The sequence below is a fragment of the Oculina patagonica genome, chromosome 2 (assembly GCF_052425735.1).
Source record: "Oculina patagonica isolate OP01 chromosome 2, crgOcupat, whole genome shotgun sequence".
Classification (NCBI taxonomy): Eukaryota; Metazoa; Cnidaria; class Anthozoa; order Scleractinia; family Oculinidae; genus Oculina; species Oculina patagonica.
The window spans coordinates 8732199-8751902 of NC_135759.1; the positions used below are offsets into that span (position 1 = coordinate 8732199).

The 19704-nt window shown below is 37.5% G+C and overlaps 3 protein-coding genes across 3 annotated transcripts; all 3 read left to right on the forward strand.

Moving 5' to 3' along the window:
• The first annotated feature begins 881 nt into the window (after nucleotides 1–881).
• LOC144642140 (uncharacterized) lies at nucleotides 882–2409 on the forward strand. The gene is made up of 3 exons (XM_078501132.1): nucleotides 882–971; nucleotides 1711–2250; nucleotides 2378–2409. The coding sequence occupies exons 2-3, from the start codon at nucleotides 1737–1739 to the stop codon at nucleotides 2407–2409; spliced, it is 546 nt and encodes a 181-aa protein (XP_078357258.1). The 5' UTR covers nucleotides 882–971; nucleotides 1711–1736.
• LOC144641767 (tetratricopeptide repeat protein 28-like) lies at nucleotides 2386–7149 on the forward strand. Its single transcript, XM_078500794.1, has 2 exons — nucleotides 2386–5110; nucleotides 5673–7149. Exon 1 carries the CDS (start codon nucleotides 2412–2414, stop codon nucleotides 5106–5108), a length of 2697 nt encoding a protein of 898 aa, XP_078356920.1. The 5' UTR covers nucleotides 2386–2411; the 3' UTR covers nucleotides 5109–5110; nucleotides 5673–7149.
• A 1326-nt stretch (nucleotides 7150–8475) lies between these two features.
• On the forward strand, nucleotides 8476–19684 carry LOC144642972 (ADP-ribosylation factor 4). Its single transcript, XM_078502094.1, has 6 exons — nucleotides 8476–8633; nucleotides 10157–10237; nucleotides 14497–14606; nucleotides 15252–15323; nucleotides 15744–15869; nucleotides 17981–19684. The coding sequence occupies exons 1-6, from the start codon at nucleotides 8567–8569 to the stop codon at nucleotides 18062–18064; spliced, it is 540 nt and encodes a 179-aa protein (XP_078358220.1). The 5' UTR covers nucleotides 8476–8566; the 3' UTR covers nucleotides 18065–19684.
• The last annotated feature ends 20 nt before the right edge of the window (nucleotides 19685–19704 follow it).

A 19704-nucleotide genomic window follows, 5' to 3' on the forward strand; every position in this document is an offset into this window, starting at 1 on the left:
CCCCCCCCCTTTTTTTTTTTGTTTTTTTTTTTCCATCATAGATTGGGTTATTCATTTTCCTAAGAAATTGAAAGACAAGAATAGTTTCTAGTCCGATTTTAGCTTATATTTGCGGTAAAGAGTATTAGAAATTATAAAAGCTTAATTACTATTTATTTACCCCTAAAATGCAGGTTTAACATTCATTTTATATTTTTCCTAAAAATAAACAATTGAATATTGAAATGTTTAATTGCATCAAACTAGGTATGTTCGCAGGTCATTGTTTTCCTAGTTGAAAACTGAAACGGTTTTTGCGAGTTTAATTTTAAGGTTTAAGGATATCCTTGCCAACTGATTTTGTGCCAGCAATCGCTTTTTCTCTCCCTAGCACTGTGGAAGTGTAAGGATACTCTAGTGATTTAATCTATAGAATCTTTCAAAGTTTCAACAAAATATGTCTTCTTCCTAAAATTCCTTCATGTTTGGTCGTATTCCCAAAAATAATACTCGTGACAATCACAAGTTTCGCTTTCAACTTCTCTCTCGTCACAAAACCTAAATGAATGATCTTCCGCTTTTTTTTTCTTCAGAGAGACAGTTCTTCGGTGATTTAACATTTTAAATTAGTCGAACACAAAATAAGTTTTTAATACTCGGCGCTTTAGGGTCCTTTAGTCTCTAAACCAGCAACTTGCACCTTTAGTGTAAAAGAATTAAAATTCATTTCTCCAATATGTCAACCGTTGACAAAGGAAGATGTCTAAAATTTCATTTTATTTTGGAAAATGAAAACTTGAGAAACTGAAATGACATCTAAGGGTAGAGAATTTCAATTTCTAATCTCCAAAAGGAACGGGTGACTTTACCATTGACAGATATTTATTTATACTTTCCAAAGAGAACAGTATAAAATAACTGACTCGCCAGTAAAGTTCACTAAAGCAAGGAATACCAGCTGGTCTTCAGTGTTTTATTTCAACTTTGTTGTGGTGAGTACACAACTTGCCATATATAGTATGCCTTTTATAATCTTTTACTGCACTAAATAAATAGGGCAATTTCTTTAGCCAAGGGATCTATACATGCAGTAAGCTGTTGTAAGTTACAAGTAAATTGCTGCTGTGAAGATCGGAAAGCCCACGATTATGGCTTATTGAAATATACACTCACTCCAACGTTTAACTTAGTTCCAATTCCAGAATGAGGTTCCATAGTTTGCACTTGCAAGATGACCTTAGACCTCGTTAGGAAAGGGGAGTTGCGAAATGTTTTATGCTACGATATGTCAAAAATTGCTTTCCATTTCATCTTGGCAGAGCATCAGCCTGAATTTTTTCTGTTGTGCATTTTTAAAAGACAAGTATATAGGCAGAAACATTTGTAGGCCCGGGCCCACGGGTAGGCAAGCTACTCTAAAGTAATAAATTTATTGTAAATTTAATTATTTAAAGTTAATTTTCCTTTCATCGTTTTTCAAATCAAAATATTTTAAGAACAAAGTAACAAACGTAAAATAATTCCCCGGCAAACATTTTTATAGTGCGTTTCTGTGTTTACAAGTGCCTCTTTTAGGCCACAAGATGAAAAATTTAAAGAGAACGCGCACTGAAATTTGAAATACTTAATTGTCCAACCCTGCCTTTTCCCAGTGTCTACGCTTTGATTTGCTCCAGTCGTTACAAAGCATTGCACACTCCTACATAACATTTTACTCTGCTTATATTTTAGTTACAAGACTTACAGAAGAAGGCGTCATGAACAACATAGACGAAATTATACAAGCCGTCTTTATTGGCTTAGCTGTTGCCACTTTCCTTCTTAACACCGGTCGTGCTCTAAAAGCCATCGAGTTATGTAAGGAAAGTTTGGTTTTGCTTAGTGATAAAGCAATGAGACTTGAGAAGCAATTTGGCAAATTAATTTTTGTAAGAATCTATGATACAATGTTCGAGGCGTATTGTCGTATCTGCGATGACACAAATGCAATAACATACGGAAGAAAACTTCTCAACATGTACCGCGAGCACGGTGAGACAGTCAACGAAGGGAGGCTTAGCATAGACCTGGCAAAGATATATCGGAGTCAAAGTAAGAATGTTGAGGCGAAAGAACTTAATGAGAGAGCAGTCGCTATCATGAAAGAAACTGGCGACAAACAAGGAGAAGAAATCGCTTCTGGAAACCTAGGATGTGTGTTTCAATCTCTCGGTGAACATGTCAAAGCTAAGGAATATCTCGAGAAAGCACTTGCGATCTCAAAGGAAATTGGTGACAGACAAGGACAAGCAATACGTTACGGAAACCTTGGAAATGTGTTTCAATCTCTCAGTGAGTACGTCAAAGCTAAAGAATATCACGAGAAAGCACTTGCGATCAACACGGAAATTGGTGACAGACACGGAGAAGCAACAAGTTACGGAAACCTAGGAATGGTGTTTCATTCTATCGGTGAATGTGTCAAAGCTAAAGAATATCTCGAGAAAGCACTTGCGATCAACAAGGAAATTGGTGACAGAAAGGGAGAAGCAACAAGTTACGGAAACCTTGGAAATGTGTTTCAATCTCTCAGTGAATATGCCAAAGCTAAAGAACATCACGAGAAAGCACTTGCTATCAACAAGGAAATTGGTCACAGAAACGGAGAAGCAGCATGTAACGGCAACCTGGGAAATGCGTTGAAATCTCTCGGTGAATATGTCAAAGCTAAAGACTATTACGAGAAAGCACTTGCGATCAGTGTGGAAATTGATAACAGGGAAGGAGAAGCAGTAAATTACGGAAACCTTGGAACTGTGTTTAAATATTTCGGTGAATATGTCAAAGCTAAAGAATATTTCGAGAAAGCACTTGCGATCAGTGTGGAAATTGGTTACAGAAACGGAGAAGCAGCATATCACGTAAGCCTAGGAACAGTGTTTCAATCTCTCGGTGAATATGTCAAAGCTAAAGAATATCACGAGAAAGCACTTGCAATCAACAAGGAAATTGGTGTCAGAAGCGGAGAAGCAACAAATTACGGAAACCTAGGAACTGTGTTTCAATCTCTCGGTGAATATGTCAAAGCTAAAGAATATTACGAGAAAGCACTTGCGATCAACAAGGAAATTGGCGACAGAAACGGAGAAGCAATAAATTACGTAAGAATAGGAGTGATGTTTCACTCTCTCGGTGAACATGTTAAAGCTAAAGAATATCTCGAGAAGGCACTTGTCACAGTTAAGGAAATTGGTGACAAAGAAAGCGAAGTACAATGCTACATAAGTCTGGGAACTGTGTTTAATTCTCTTGGGCAATATAGAAAGAGCAAACAATATCTTGATAAAGCGCTCGCGATCGTAATTAAAACTGGTGACAGGCTTGGAGAAGCGACCTGTTATGGAAACCTAGGAAATTTATTTCTTGCTCTTGGTGATCATGTCAAGCCTAAAGAACACTATGAGAAAGCACTTGCGATCGGAATTGAAATTGGTTGCAAAAAAACAGAAGCAGTTATGTGCCATAAACTAGGAAATCTGTTTCAATCGCTCGGTGATTATGTCACGGCTGAAGAATATCTTGAGAAGGCACTTTCTTTAAGTAAAGACATAAGATTTGGTGAAATTGAGTTTGACTGCTGTTGTAATCTTACATTTACGAAGTACTCGCAAGGAAAGATTGAGGAAGCTTTAACGTATTTGTTTCAAAGTATTGAAAAATGCGAAGAGTTGCGCGGATTTAATGCAGACAATGATCAAATTAAGATATCCTTAGCGGACGAGCATGCTTTTCCCTACCTGCAACTCAGTGCATTGCTTTGTACCTCTGGAAATTTTAAGGATGCTCTTTATGCTGTTGAGTTGGGACGAGCTAGAGCCCTAGCAGACTTGATGGCAACTCAGTACTCTGCTGAAACACGCATATCAGCTATCATCCAATCATGGTTTGGAATTAAAAATGTAATCAAGAAGGAAAGAAACTGCAGTTGTCTATACATTTCTTATAATGATACACAAGTGCTTTTGTGGCTTCTTAAGACAAGCGGAGCCATTCATTTCCGAAAAATTACAGTGGATAAAAAGACTCTTCACACCAGACTAGCAAAGATTGCTACAAATTTGGATAGATTTTTTGCTATCATGGCTACTAGCTTCCGCAGCTTTGGCATTCTACCCGAAGAGCTTTGCGAAGATCGATCCTTGAATGACTTTGAGCCGGAATCTGATTCTTCTCGGGAAGAGAATCTTGCAGCTTTGCGACAAGGAAAAGATGAGGATGATCCCAATCCAAGTCTCACTTTGTTCCACGAAATGCTCATTGATCCTGTGTCCGACTTACTTAAAGAGCCTGAAATCATCATTGTCCCTGATCGCCGCCTGTACCGTGTTCCATTTCCAGCTATACTCGATAAAGAGGGAAAGTTTTTATCAGAGACATTCAGGATCCGCGTCGTTCCTTCGTTAACGACTCTCAGGCTCATTCAAGACAGTCCTGCAGACTATCACAGTCAGACTGGTGTTCTGATAATGGGCGATCCTGATGTTGGTGATGTGATGTACTGCGGAAGTCTCAACAGAAAGTTTGTGCCGTTGCCTGGTGCAAGAAAGGAAGCAGAGATGATCGGGCGACTGCTGGGCGTTCAGCCTTTGTTAGGACAACATGCAACGAAGCAGGCGGTACTTCAAAGGATCAATTCAATGAGTCTGATACATTTGGCTGCACATGGTAACGCTGAAAGAGGAGAAATTGCCCTTGCCCCTCTACGCCCTACTACTGGAATTCCACAAGAAGAAGACTACCTTTTGAAAATGTCCGACATTTCACAAATTCAACTGCGAGCTAAACTGGTGATACTTAGCTGTTGTCACAGTGGCCGTGGACAAATTAGAGCCGAGGGAGTTGTTGGAATCGCTCGTGCGTTCTTAGGCTCCGGTGCACGCTCTGTATTGGTGGCACTGTGGGCCCTTGAAGACAGTGCAACATTGCAGTTGATGAGTCGTTTCTACGAGCACCTTGTTCGTGGGGAAAGTGCCAGTGAGTCTCTTCACGAGGCCATGAAGTGGATGAGAGAAAATGGCTATTCTGATGTGAAGCAGTGGGCACCGTTCATGCTGATTGGAGATAACGTGACCTTCGACTTTGGAAAATAGAGGTAAGTTTAAAATTGCGAAGAAAAAACTGGTATATTCACGACTTTGGTTAACTGTGTGAGTTAAATCAAAACGAAAACTCTATATCTTCTATTTCACAACAAGTAACAAGGTCGGAATCAAAATTTTACCTTAAATTTTTACAAAATTTTACAGTAAAAGGCTACATAGCAAAGTTTGGAAGGATCAATAGTCGTTTCTGGGAAACTGCCTACCTACCCCTCCCCTAACCTAACATTAACACTTACTTCTTTCTTTGGGCAAAATGTTAGGTTTGGGGAGGGGTAGGTGGGCAGTTTCTGGGTTTTGAATTCCTACTGTTGGGTCTTTTTTAAGAAAATTGCAATTCTATTTTGTGAGTTGGTCAGATCTTTTAACAGGTTCGATCCTTTTTCCTTCTGGGGCTTTTGTCGTTTAGATTTTTGTGATGGAAATTAAGTCGGATTGCAATTGCAGTTAAACTACAGGAATGCACTAAAAGGAAATTCATTTCATAATGTTTATAGGAACTTTTTTGTTCTAAGTTTTAATATCTGGTTTGTCGTTTTTGATTTTCATTTGTAGGATGAATGGATCATATCAATGGACTCCATAAAGACAGAAAGCAAGCAAGAAACTGACAAACGTTTGCAAGTACAGTGTAAAATAACACAGACATCGTTGATTTTCACAATTGTTTGTTCAAGACATAATCGTTCATTTCTTTGAAGCAGCAGAAAAAGTTTTTTGTTGCTGTTTCAAAATGATTTTTCAGATTTTTTGCTTTCACGGAGAATAATCACAAATAAATTGTAAGAAGGCGTGGGTCACACGAATTTCTAAGTAACTTTTTTTTTTGTACAAAAAACTTGTTTTGTCAAATTAACATGTTACAATAAATTTTCTAATTAGCAATTAGACTACGAGCGAGTAAAGAGAATCATGATTTACATTTTGATTATTGAAATATAACGAATTTCCTTTTCAGTTTCGCTGTGTTTTTTCATTATAGTAGAAATAGAAAAACCTTTCTCTGTGTTTCTATCGAGTTATAATATAAACACTGGTAAAAGTTTAGGAGAGCTCGAAAAAAAAAAACGTGGAAAAACTCGCCTGCAACTCGTGTTTCCAAATGCATTCTCCCAAACTTCCACTCATGTTTCCTTTACTCAATAAAAGCACGGAACATCTTTTCTACATTTTCTTAATTACTGAAAAAAGTCGCAAGTGTTAAACCTTTTGTACAATACTCTGTTTCTAAAGTTTTATCAGAGTGAAAGAAAAAACTCATTAGCTTTGTTTTAAAGAGGCTTCTAGCCGTAGCTTTGTTTTAAAAGAAGTACAAAAGCTTACATTTAATCAAAAAGTTAATTTGTAATTCGAATTTGCTTTTAAGGAAAGCAAGGAAGGCTTCAAAATAGTAGTGTTCTTTCTATGTCGAGGTGGAGTAGAAGTAATATTTAGCAATTATAAACCGAGGTTTCAAATTGATGGGGGATTTACCCCGTTTCGAATTTGTGCTCAATCATGAATCGAAATTTCATTTTAAGATTACCAAGGGGTCTCTTTGATTGATTGTTTGACGTCAGTGGCTTTGAATAAAAGAGATTGCACTTTCGAGATTGTGAAGACAAGAAATCGAAATTGGAGAGAACCAATGAATGTGAGTTTAACGTTGAGGGCTGTTATATTGACAATATCCTACAAAAACCAGCTGTCGACCGGAGAAAAAAAATATTCCCAACTTTAGTCTCTGCTTTTTAGCTCAGCTGAGGGGAATAAACTATGTTCTTTTGTAGAATGAGAAGAACTGGCGCCTTTCTAAGAAGATATATGGAGACGAACTAAAAAGAAACAGTGACCATGTAAGAAAATTTTTCGTGACCTGAATTCGAAACGAGTAAGGACGTTGTAGAAGGATAGAAGTTCATCAGTCTCCATTTCGAATTTAAATTCGTTCCAACTCTCCAATTTCGATTTCATTCGATTTCATTCCTCCATTTTTAAGGGTAAACTAAAGAGATTTTTTTTAGAATTAATTAGGGAAAGTATTGTTATGAAAGTAAACAACAAATAAACACTTTTAAAATGTTATTTTCATTTGGTGTTTAATTTTATTTGTGTTCCGTTCTGACAGAGAAACCTGAATGAAGTTCCGTTTCAGGTAACGCCGAGAAACGTCGTTTTGTTCAGTTTTGCACTGATCCCAGACTAACCGAACGCCTGGAACATAAACAGGCTGTTCTCGTGAAGATCACAAAAAATCTCCCAACTAGGAATACTGAAGACAGCCCATATATAAGCCAAATATATTGGAAACACTCCTTTTCAAAGCAAGTCTGATCTTTCAGATTTTTAAGCAGGGAAATCGTCTTTATTGTTTCACTTTCGTGTCAATCTATAGAGAATAGAGAAAAGGAAGCCGAAGACATATATTTTACTTTCATTATTCACGACAAACATTTTGTAGTTACACATGACAAAATTAATGTGAAAAACACAAGCGTAAGCAAGTTTTGTCAATTAACCAAACCAGAATATTTTGTGGCAGCATATTTTTTTTTTTATACTGACACGGCTTTCGATTTTTCTGGCATAACTTGAGGCGTAATATTTTATGTATTTATTTAAAATGTTTTATTGTTTTCGAGCTAAAAACAATAAAAAAATTCCAACGAGCAAATGGGACGGTTATACGAGTATATTGCAAATAAATCCACCCTTCATATTTCGTTAATATAAAGACTTCTTTGTCCTCAAATGTAATCAGTGGTATTGAATTCATAATTCAACATGATTTTGTAGCCAAGCGCAATGTTTCATGTGCCTTGATGTCGTCCATTTTCGAGTTGTTGTTTTTTTTCTTTATTTTCGCACATTGTTTTAAACTAAAACTTGCCGCTGTGTATTTTTATTGCACTGACTGTAAATTGCAATTTTTTTACACTGAAAAATTCATTCTTTTCTTAGTTTGCTAAAGGCCCTATTTAGGGTTATCGGGATACGGGATATTTAGGTAAAAAATTGTAGGGATACGGGATATTTTGGGGAAAATTAACGGGATACGGGATATTTAGGCCAAATTTGATGGGATGCGGGTCATTGCGGGATACTCAGACCCCCCCCCCCCCCCCCCGCCCCCATCACTCATAACCACATACCCAGAAAATATTCACTGTTTGTGCCAACCGTAGGCAAGAACTTTTTCTTAAATCTCTGATTTATTCAAACTGGGCTGTTACTGTATCTACAATAAAGACTCAATATAATCTAATCATTGTTTTGACTTTCCCATAGCCGGGCAAAATGGCGCAGGAAGGCCACCATCTTGGATTTGTACGTTAGAGCCTGGGGAAGAGCGGGAATTCGCTGGTTACGCAAGCGCACGAGAACTCTTGACGTGGCCTAGTTCTTGTCACTGCTTCCACGCGAAAATAAAGAGATCTTTGCTGTAATAATTTGGCGATTTTAACGCGATCATGGGGCTCACCATATCAGGTTTATTCACCCGGCTCTTTGGCAAGAAACAAATGAGAATACTAATGGGTAAGGTTGCTCTAAATTTGCTTGAAATCTTTCATATTTTTCTGAACTAGTTTATGAAGTTACTCTAGTGGAATCTGGTTAGTCCACGCATTTTACTTCGTTTGATCACCGGCTTTTTGTTAAATCAAGGCTCGACTGTTTAATCCTGTACTCGTAGCATAAACGGATAAGTTGAGAGAAAGAATTTCTTTTTTAAGTGTATTACTTTAGAGTATTTTCCACATCATAATATGTAATTTTAGTCAATATGAAATGGGTATGATTGTATTGAATACACTGTATGAAAGATTACAGTGTTAGCTTGGGCAACAAGTTTTGAATAAATGATATTTTCTTTTTTTGTCAAAACTTGGATCAGTTTAGGATCAAGTAGAAAGAATGGCAACTTGCACATCGATCAGGGGCCATGTAGTATAAAGCTCTATGTTTATGTCATGTTTTTTTCTTTTCATGTCTTGTTAGTTAAAGTAACTCTCATACATGTAGGAATAACCAGTAACTTAGGGCCTTTCCGCACTAGCAGACAAAATTGGAATTATCTGTGGCAAAACTAAAGAACACATTTTGTCGCAACAATTTTTTTTGTCAGATAACTTGTATCCGCACTCAAACTAATGATGCTTTAATTACAAACTTATCAAATCTGACAGCTCTTGCGCGTCCTTGCTTTGCAGTCGGCCATGCTTTTCAGCTTTCAAATCAAAGAAAAAGTTACTAGTGTCGTTCATTTGTTTATTGTTTGTGAGGATTGTGACAATTCAGCATTGGTTCTTCAGAAATTGCGAATCCGTCCGGGGTCCGCTCAGCTGTCTGCTTGAAGGTCAAGCCGCCTTCAAGCGCGTGTTATTAGTAAAGAAACTTTCCAACATCCTGCAGCTTTAGGCCTTACAGAAACGGCCGGCTAATAAAAGTACAAGAGTAGTTTGAGTCCTAAATTCATAACGAAAAAAAAAATTCAGTTTCACAACTCCCGGCTAATGCAATTGCTGATGGCTGCATGACAAATGACTGACAAGTATAACACGTTTTTGTATATTTTGTCAATTTTGTCCTTTTGTTTAGCCGGGACAAATTTTGTTGGCATTGTGTTTGAAAATTTGTCCACTTCGCCAAAATTTGTCGGGTCGCGACAAACCATCCGCACTTGTAAAGTGTTGGTGATGGCAGACAATTTGTCAAAATAAACAACATTTATGCTAGTGTGGATAGGAGGCCCGGTACAGACACCGAACTTTTCATGGGCCGACTAATTTGAATTTGGACCAACCCAAATTAACCAAAGTATGCCTGTTGATTCAGATGCTAAGCTTAATTAACCATTTCGCAGCCATTCCTGATATGTCTGATGGAAAACACTCTCCATGACATATCCATTTTTGTTTTGTAGCTATTCTTGATTAAAACATGCTATGTTAAATCTAAACATCACATAAGATACACTGTACATGTACAGCATACATCTTTACATGTATGTACATCTATACGTACAGAAACTAATTAAATTTTCTCGTTGAATTTTACAGTTGGCCTTGATGCCGCTGGTAAAACTACAATTTTATACAAACTTAAACTGGGAGAAATAGTCACTACCATTCCGACAATTGGTAAGTACATGAAGTGAAAGGTGAATTGACAATAGAGATAAATGAAATATAAATTTAGATTTAAACAAGGGGGTGACATGGAAAAAAGTATATGTGTTCATGTCGGATACATGTACTATTTTTAAAGCGACCGTTTCACGGATTTTAGCTAAATGTAGGAATAGAAAATGGCCACCAAATTCGGTGAAATATAAAAATAACCTCTTAAAACAGTGAAGAAACATTTCAGTTACACACCAAATACAAAAAAAGGTATGGATGGCCATAAGCAACAAAGACTGAAACAGATTGCGATAATTTTATGTTTTTTTTTTTAAATATTGTTGGGCTGAGCAGTTTTCAAAGTTACCTTAACCCATTGACTCCCGAAGGTTTTACATCACGCGCACCCACCCCCAAATTCCCGGCTCTTTTATAGCATTTAACACAGACGTGCGAGTGGAAAAAATAAACCATACATGTATGCGCATTAAATTCAGACAAATAATTTGTTTCGGAAGTAAACTTTTAATACAGCTAGACATGTTAAAAGACTAATTTATGACTTAAAATGTTTTTCAACCTTAATAACTTGACCCCAAACCAAACTTGAAGGCAGCGAAAAAAAATTCACTTCCGCGCGTCATTTTAAAAACTCACAAAAACACAAAATCTTTGAACAAAATATAAAGCAATCTCAAAAAACTCTGGTAAAATGTTGGCAAATGTTATGTAAAATTGTTGCTGGCATTAATTTAACAGCTATGAAGTATTATCCTGGTGCAGAAAAGTGGTAATTGGAAGCGATAAAATTATTTGCGAATCATGTTGTGAAATAAAGCAAGCCGTGATATTTCGCATGCACCATGTTCAAATTAAATATTCCAGCTGAAGTGAAAGTGTTTTATTTCAGTGCGACGGCTTTGGAAGGCAATTTTACAATCGAGCACTTTACCGATCTTCCTAAAAATTCCTTTCAAGTTCGAAGCAATTATTGTACATTACCATTTTGCTTTCTGAAGCCTTGAGAAGCTGCATTAAACCGTGATCAAGGCCGTGAATTGTAGTCAAAACACTTTAGAAGCGCCATGACACGAGGTAATCTTGGCCGCCGAAGGAAAGGAAAATTTCTTCACCAAAGCAGTTTAAGCACTCTGTTATCCATTAGTTTCCATTTTAGATCCACTTTAAAATCGATCCATGTTTCTTCATTCCATATTTGTATACGTAATTGGACTACATGCTGTCCAATTTGGAAATAATTTGATGAAAAAAATTCCGAGGGCAGCCAAAATTGGACGAGGCCGTAGGCCGAGTCCAATTTGGCTGTCAGAGGAATTTTTTGAATCTAATTATTTCCAAATTGGACAAGCATGTAGTCCGGTTACATATTAATTATATAGCTTTTAGTTAGTCAATCCAGCGTAAATAATAAACTTTTTTATATGTCCAGAGCGGGAAAAACAGTCAACAATAGTAGGCATAACACAGCACATGCAACTCACTCAAAGCATTGTCTTCACGAATAAAAATTAAACAAAACAGTGCAATTTTATTCACCTGAGTTTGCGAAGCTTGCTACAAAGTGAGTGAAAACACTGCATCAATCAACGAAAGTCGTAAACAAAGTGTCCGAAGAGCTTTACAACTTCTTGAATCTGACATACTCCTTTCCACTATTTTGTTCAAACTTCATGGCCGTGTTTTCTTTTCGAATTTCAGCATAAACGACAAAGAATTGCATCCAGCTCGTGGCGATGAATATCTGACAGATTTCTTGCTTCCCTTCGCTGCACTTACGTTCACCCAAGTTTTGTACTATTAGAGGCGTTTTGCTCTTAGTTTTTGCTTCTTAGTGTAGCTAGCTCCTCCTCTGACAACGTAAAAAATTTCTCTTTGTTGTTGCTATTGCTGGAAAGCTCAAAAGGAATGGAAAAATGTAGCAAACTTGCCTTAAAAATTCCGCCATTGTCGACTAACAATGCGACAAGTTTACCGGGCTGACGCTATGCTTAATGCTAATTGGCTGATATCCGTCACATGTCGCTTTTCCTTCGATTTGATTGGCTGAGACAAAACTGTCCAATTTTTCTTAAATTGGACAGTTTGTACATTTTACCTGAAAGTCCTATTCGAAACTATCCAAATTTAATCCCAAATTGGACAGTTCTCAGAAATTAAGGAAAAATAGCTGCGCTGACAATATAGGATTTACTGACAGCTATATAATTAAGCTTAAAAAAGAAGTTTCTGTGTCCAGAACGGAAAACAAGACTCTAGAAGTTTGTAAATACGTCCCGCGAGGCGCCCAGGATTCTCCTTAGTTTACAGCACAGCAGGTAAGAAAACTTTTTAAACCGGTAAGGAAATTCCGGTAAATCCCAGCCGTTTTCTAGTTTACCTACATGGAGCAGAATGTTGTCCAAATGCTGGTCGAATTTTATTTCATGACAACTTTATTCTGGCCTTACAGACCTCTTTTGCCTGCTATACAGCCTAAGAAAAATTGCATAAAATTACCCTCCGTTGTTTTAAGGGAATACATTTGAGGCCGCTTACATGACGTACTACTTGAAGAATCGAGGGTCCTGTTTCGTCTTTGCTACAAATCGCTGCGGCTCTTTTTTTCTTTGCTTCGAATACTCAGCTGTCACAACGGCGTTGTTGAAAAGTTGTATTCTGAATGCTTCTTTTAAGCTGTCGTCTGGATTTCGCTTTAAATACTTACGAACTTAATGAGAAGAATTTGACAACGAAAGCTGCCTTTGTCTTCACCACGTGTCTGCTACGGTCAACTAAGCAACTATCAACTATTTTCTGCATTTTGCATGTTTTTGAAAACTAAACTATTATATGTAAGTAATATCTCTCACTTCTGAAATTATTTTTGCCTTTGTGGTTGTGTTTTCATTTTCAACGGACAAAGTGAAAGGACACAAGGATTGCTCCCGCCTTATTGTGGAATCGATCGTGGAAACTGTGCAACAATAGATGTGCACTTGCCGAGAAGTGAGAAAGACCAGCAAAACTTGCTCTTTCTTCGATAGGTATAAAGGGGAAATAAAGATTGTTGAATACTAGCACAAGTTCGTAAATGAATATTGCATTTGTCACTGTTTATTTTCAATCTGTTATTTTATATTTTCGATCATGACTACGAAGGTGAAACGAGTGGCGTTTAAATACTTCGTTATTTACCTGTTGAATTTTCAAGACTTCTAAGCGGTTCTAGGCGGTAGAGAGTCGTGTTACAAGCGGTAAATTTTACCGGTTACCGCCTGATAAGGAGAACCCTGGGCGCCATGCTTTTTTTGTACATTTTCAACGCACAAGGGCGAAAAACCTCCTTTCTAGGACCCCTAGAAATCTCTAAAAATATGCGCAGAAAACGGATTCTGATTGGTTTATTTGCCCTTATTATCTTTAGAACAATAGGAGAACCAAAAAAGCTCGGAGTGGGAGGGAAAGGGGGTTTGTCAACACGTGGTTTTTACGGCCGGTTGAGGCCGGCACGGGAATTTGGGGGGTGGTTTTCGTGCGGCCGGATACGACCAGCAGGGGAGACAATGGGTTAATCTTATGTAGTAAATAATAAAGATGGTAAATTTCAAGCTCAGTGATAAATAGTGAAGAAATTATTCAACATGACACAAGCGTGGGACAAAGAAAAAAAAAAAGAAAAAATCTGAGTCCCCGACGGGAATCGAACACATGGCCTCCCAGATACCGGTTGGGCGCTCTAACCAACTGAGCTACGAGAGACTCGTTGTGAGCTGCGCCATTTACTAGGTCGATATATGACACGCGTCCTGCATACTGCTAGCATCAGCAATGTCGAAATCATCAAATGTGTAGTAAATAATAAAGATGGTAAATTTCAAGCTCGGTGATAAATAGTGAAGAAATTATTCAATTATTCATGACACGAGCGTGGGACAAAGAAAAAATCTTGTTTGTGTCTAACTTTAAATTATAACGCCCGTGAGACACATTTGGTTGTAAAGAAGCTCTGATTTTTGTCATTTGGATCCATAGAAGTTATTTCTTTGCAAACCTCAAACTTAGCTCAGCTGTGTCACTGTCCCTTTAAACAAGGAGGGTGACATGGAAAAAGACAAGTGTGTTCATTTCAGATGCATGTATATGTACTTTTAAATACAGTGTACATGTATGTAACTCTACAAATTAACAACTTGTTGTAGTTGTAACTATGAATAATTTGCTTTTCGATTTTTGTATATTTTTTCCTTTTTTAACAAAATTCAATCCTTTTTCTAAAGGCTTCAATGTGGAGACAGTTGAATACAAGAATATTTCCTTTACCGTTTGGGATGTTGGCGGCCAAGACAAAATCCGTCCACTGTGGAGACACTACTTCACAAACACGCAGGTATGAGCTTCCAGGCAACTCATGACACTGCATACAGTACCAAAGAGATAAGCAAACCATCACACACATTTTAAATGCACTGACAAAAAGCACTCAACGTGTTGGGGCAGTTTTGCCAACATGTCTTGAAAAAAAAATTTTTTCATCGACTTGTTTTGCCTTTGTTATTCATTTTGTCACTTACCTGTACAGCTTAATATATTCTTTTGCTTTCATTGAAACTATCACAAATGCTGCTTTAAACTGTTCAAAATAAAGTTGCATGCCATTATAAAATTTTGTGTTGCTTGAAACATGACAGTTTGATTCAATGACTTAATACTAAACTTTGTTCATATTCATTCATGAATGAGTTATACTTCCTTAAAAAAGGGAATAAAGATCTCTAATATGTAATCAATAACTGAAGTGTACAGAAAAAGAAAAATAGCATTTGCAGTGCTTTGCAATGTTACTGTTAGTTTGAAACATCTCAATGTGCAAAGGTCACGCTAATTGCTGTTGTTTTTTGTATCCTTTTGATTTTCGCGCATGTTTGCATATATTTGTGCATGAAAGGGATCCTCAGTTTTCACACAACGGTTACCATGCTACATGTACTTAGCTAAGTACTAATAAAACTTTTTTTCTTTTTTTTCTTTTTAGGGTCTGATCTTTGTTGTAGACAGCAATGACAGAGAAAGAATAGCAGAAGCAAAAGATGAGCTGCAAAAAATGGTAATTACCGTATTTATTTGATTAAGCGCCCTGGGCACTTATTAAATTTTTGGACCTTGAGAGTGGGCGCTTTTTCGGGGGGGGCCCTTTTTGGGGGGGGGGCTTTTTTTATTTTTTTTTTTTTTTAAAAAAAAAAATTTTTTTTTTTATAAAAAAAAAAAAAAAAATTTTTTTTTTTTTTTAATATTTTTTAAAAAATAAAAAAAATTTTGGGGGGGATTTTTTTTTTTTTTTTTTTTTTTTTTTTTTTTTTTTTTTTTTTTTTTTGGGGGGGGGGGGGGGGTTAATTCATGTTGTTAACAATAGCAATAGGTGTATGGTACTTACTTTTTCCGGGATGTGGTTCAAAAATCTATTAATTTTTTGTTTCAAAGGCATTTCACTATGACTGACATATATTAATTATTTTGCAACCTACAGCTTCAAGAAGAGGAACTCACCAATGCTCATTTACTGGTGTTTGCAAACAAGCAGGACTTACCGAATGCCTTCTCAGTCGGAGAAATAACAGACAAGATAGGACTTCATGAAATTAGAGGCAGACAGGTGAGACATTTTTGATTTGCACAGGCTTTATAGTACCATAGATACAGTGCACTGTCATGGACCTTCCAACCTGAATCTTGGCCTCTTTGTTTGCTCCATTCATGTTTGCTGGGGTTAAAACCATTTCCCTCTATTAACTATGATAGTACTAGCAGGGCTGTTGTGCTAAATGCAATATATCCATGTTTGTGCATGGGGCTTTGGTGGGGAATTTTTGTGTCACAATGTACATGTAAATAAAAAAACATCCGTCCTGTGAAGGTGGCTTTTAGTCTCTGACCATTACCTTGGAATATTTGAGTATGAGCGTGTTCAATACAGGGAGGAGGATAGGTAGCCTTTGTGGCAGGCATAAAGAGGGGAGGGGGGGGGGAGGGGGGGGCAGTGTGAACAGGAGAAGGGAGGGAACCCCTTCCTTTTTCCCTCTCCCTTTTCCTCCCTCCTGCTCTCCCTCCTGCTCCTCTTTTAATGGCTGCCACACAGGCTAGAGGATACTCAGGCGGCGGGGCGCGAGAGAGGGGGGGAGGAGGGCAGCGGGCAGAGAAACGCACAAGAGAAACAGGAGCGACGGGAGGGGGGCGAAAACACGGCCCGACTGAGGCGACTGGCATGGTAAATGTAGGTAGCACATGGTACACACAAGTTCTGGGTACAACAGAGACAATTCAATTCCATCAATGTTTATCCCTTTGGGAGGCTTGGTGGCCTAGTGGTCCGGGTTCTAGCCCTGGCCGTGGTCACTGTGTTGTGTTCTTCAGCAAGACACTAAACTCTCACTGCCTCTCTCCACCCAGGTGTATAAATGGGTACCAGACGTGTTATAATGTTGGGGGGTACCCAGCGATGGACTGGCATCCCATCCAGGGGGAGTAAAATATTCCTAGCTGCTTAATGCCACAGAAACTGGCAGTATGGGCTGCTTGGTTTGAGGCTTACCTTTGTTCCTCAACTTGTTGGCCCTTCTAGCTGGTGTCAGTAAGGGGACAAAGTTATTGTAAGCTCAAGACAAATTGAACAAACTGTGATTGTTAATCTGTGAGAGCCAATCACAGTAAATGACACAACACAGTCCATGCAAACAGAGAGTGCTTGCAGATAGGTTTTGTGCTTGTGCAACTGTTAAGGTCGCGGGGGATACCTACAGCATAAATAAATTCATGAAGGGAAATTTTGCTTGACCTGCATCTTTTAAAACGCTTATTTCTCAGCTGTTATGGGTGCGATTATGCTCAAATTTTACAGAGACACAAAGAAATGATGAAAGAATGTGAATGTCGTCTTTTATTTGATAGACTGTTTTTAGCGGCGATGTTATAGCCTCGTGAGTGCCAAATTGGGAAAAACATGATTTTGTGGCAGAGTTTGCGGAACGAGTAGGAGACTGCACACTGTGATCTTGTCAAAAACTAATCAGTCAATACCTCTAGAGTGTCATAACAGAAGCGGATTTTTTAATTTAAAGTTTGCCAGCAAGTTACGGCGGTTTAAGTGCGCAAATTTGAATTTAATGTCTTCTACCTCTTTCTAAAAGCGCTCTTTTAAAATTCCGCTTCTGTTATGACACACTTCAGTATTCATAGTTTACCTATCTGCAATGGCAAGTCATAAAGTTCTGTATCCGTGCTGTATTCTCTGCCACAAAAATTGTCGGAAAAGTCCAAACTTTGAGTTTTCCGAAGGTGTCCCGACCTAAATACGATCATTTTGCCAAGGAGAGATGCAATTATGGTAATTATATTCCACGCTTTTATGGTGAGAACAATGCGTTTTTAAACAGGACACGATTGTTTATGCCGAATATTTTTGTGATTACTCTGAGTTGCAGAAATATTCAAAATTAGATGAAAATAAGCTCAAAGACTTCCTACAAACTATATGAACGTATATCGCTAAGTGTTGTTTTAAATTGGTTAAAATATCAAAGAAACAGGGATTTTTTACAAATCACGCGCACGCGCCCATATTTTTGTCCAGTCATAAATATCTCGTAAAGTTGTTGATGCCAGTCGTTGTACTTCGTGCATGCGCTTTAAATAAATGCATAATGATGAGCCTAAGGTGTCCCCCGCGACCTTAACATATTTATTTTTTTTTTTTTATTTTTTCTTTAGTGGTATGTGCAAGCTGCATGTGCGACTCAAGGAACAGGCCTTTATGAAGGACTTGACTGGCTCTCAAATGAACTTAGCAAGTGACCACACTGAAATGGAAGCGTAGAGTTTTTATACATTAAATATTGTACACAATCAATTTTCTTTGACTCTTCAAGATCAGTTTCTAACAGGTCAAGATATTTATAAGCAATCCAAGTCAGTGAATTCTTGTTTAGTTTGTAGCATGTTCAAGTGTTGATGACAGTTGTTACTAATACAAAACTGTGGACTTCTTGGGGAGGTTTTCATGAATTTAACAGTAGCATGTCATTAGCACTTGTAAAAATTTATGAATAATACTAACAAAACTCTGTACTTTGCATTGCTATCATTTATGAATGTTTAAGGTTAGATATATTTTTGCGGTTAATTATTAACGTAGGCTGGCGTATACAAATTTATAGAGATGGTAACAAGACGGAGTGCAATCTCGTTCCCAGAGGCCACGATCCTTCTGGTCTGCGCCAGAGATCAGGACCTCTGGGCTTATCTGAAAGACTGCCACAAAGGCAACCGAATCTTGAATACTTCTTACTTTCACCACTATCTCCGGCACACACGGACAATCAAACCAGAAGCAGGATTACCTGGTTCCGCTTTTCGATTAGCCCAGAGCCGTTGAATTTCCTAACCTTTGGTCAAGAGGAACAGAGGCTCTGGGAAGGAGATTGGACTGAGTGAAGTCCAATTTGGTCTGAAGGTCATGTACCAAGTTAATAACAAAATCAAACAACAGCTTAGCAAGAGTCAAGGGCCATGCTCAAAGCAGAATTAAACTAATCCAGGATTAGCGTGAAATTTGATTTCAGTTTTAAAGCATGTCAGTAAGGTTTTCTATTTATATTTTCTCCCCTTAAGTTTTGGCATCAACCTATCTCCAACTCCACTAACATTAGCAATGAAAGAACACTTTTATACAAGAGAAATTAAAACCTCAATCACTTTTCAATCTTGGGTTAGTGCTAATCGGCTTTTGAACAACCCAGCCAAGTTTGTTAGACTGTGTTGGACCATAAAGTTCTGTTACCATTGAATCGTATCTATAACAAAATTTGAAGAAGAAAGTTGGTAAAAAGGAAAGCCTGGTCACTGCTACCGGTAACCATATTGATGGCAAAACTCAACAAAAACAACCATCTGTTGGGAAATTGTCTTTTGGAAAATAAAGAATGAATAACTATTCAGTTACAATGAGGATCCTAATCAAATGCATGATGGCACAAAAATTTTGCTGTTGGACAAAATTTATAATTGATTTTTTTCATGGTCCAATTTGGTGGAAAATAGGGCTGCCTAAGAACCTTTTTTTTCTTTAGAATCTTGTTATAGATAGAAAACTGAGAGGAAGAAAATATTAAATTTTGCTTTTTTTGCTTGGAAACTTTACCTGAAATAGTGCATCCAAGTGAAAAAATATAATGCTTTGAACAGTTTTCAAAAACTAATGCTACTTCAATGTTGTAGTATGGTTATGTTTGAAATTAAAACTAAATATTGTTCATTTGTTTATCATTGTTTTAGTAACTAAAGTGAAGTGCATATGTGGGTATAATATTTTAGAAATATTTGAGTTATAGAAGACTTGACTCGTGTTAGTAAGATGTTTGAGAAAAAGTGTAAAAAAAAAATAGGAAATTAAACGATCGAACTTCAATTAATGAATACGTATTATCTCGTGCGAG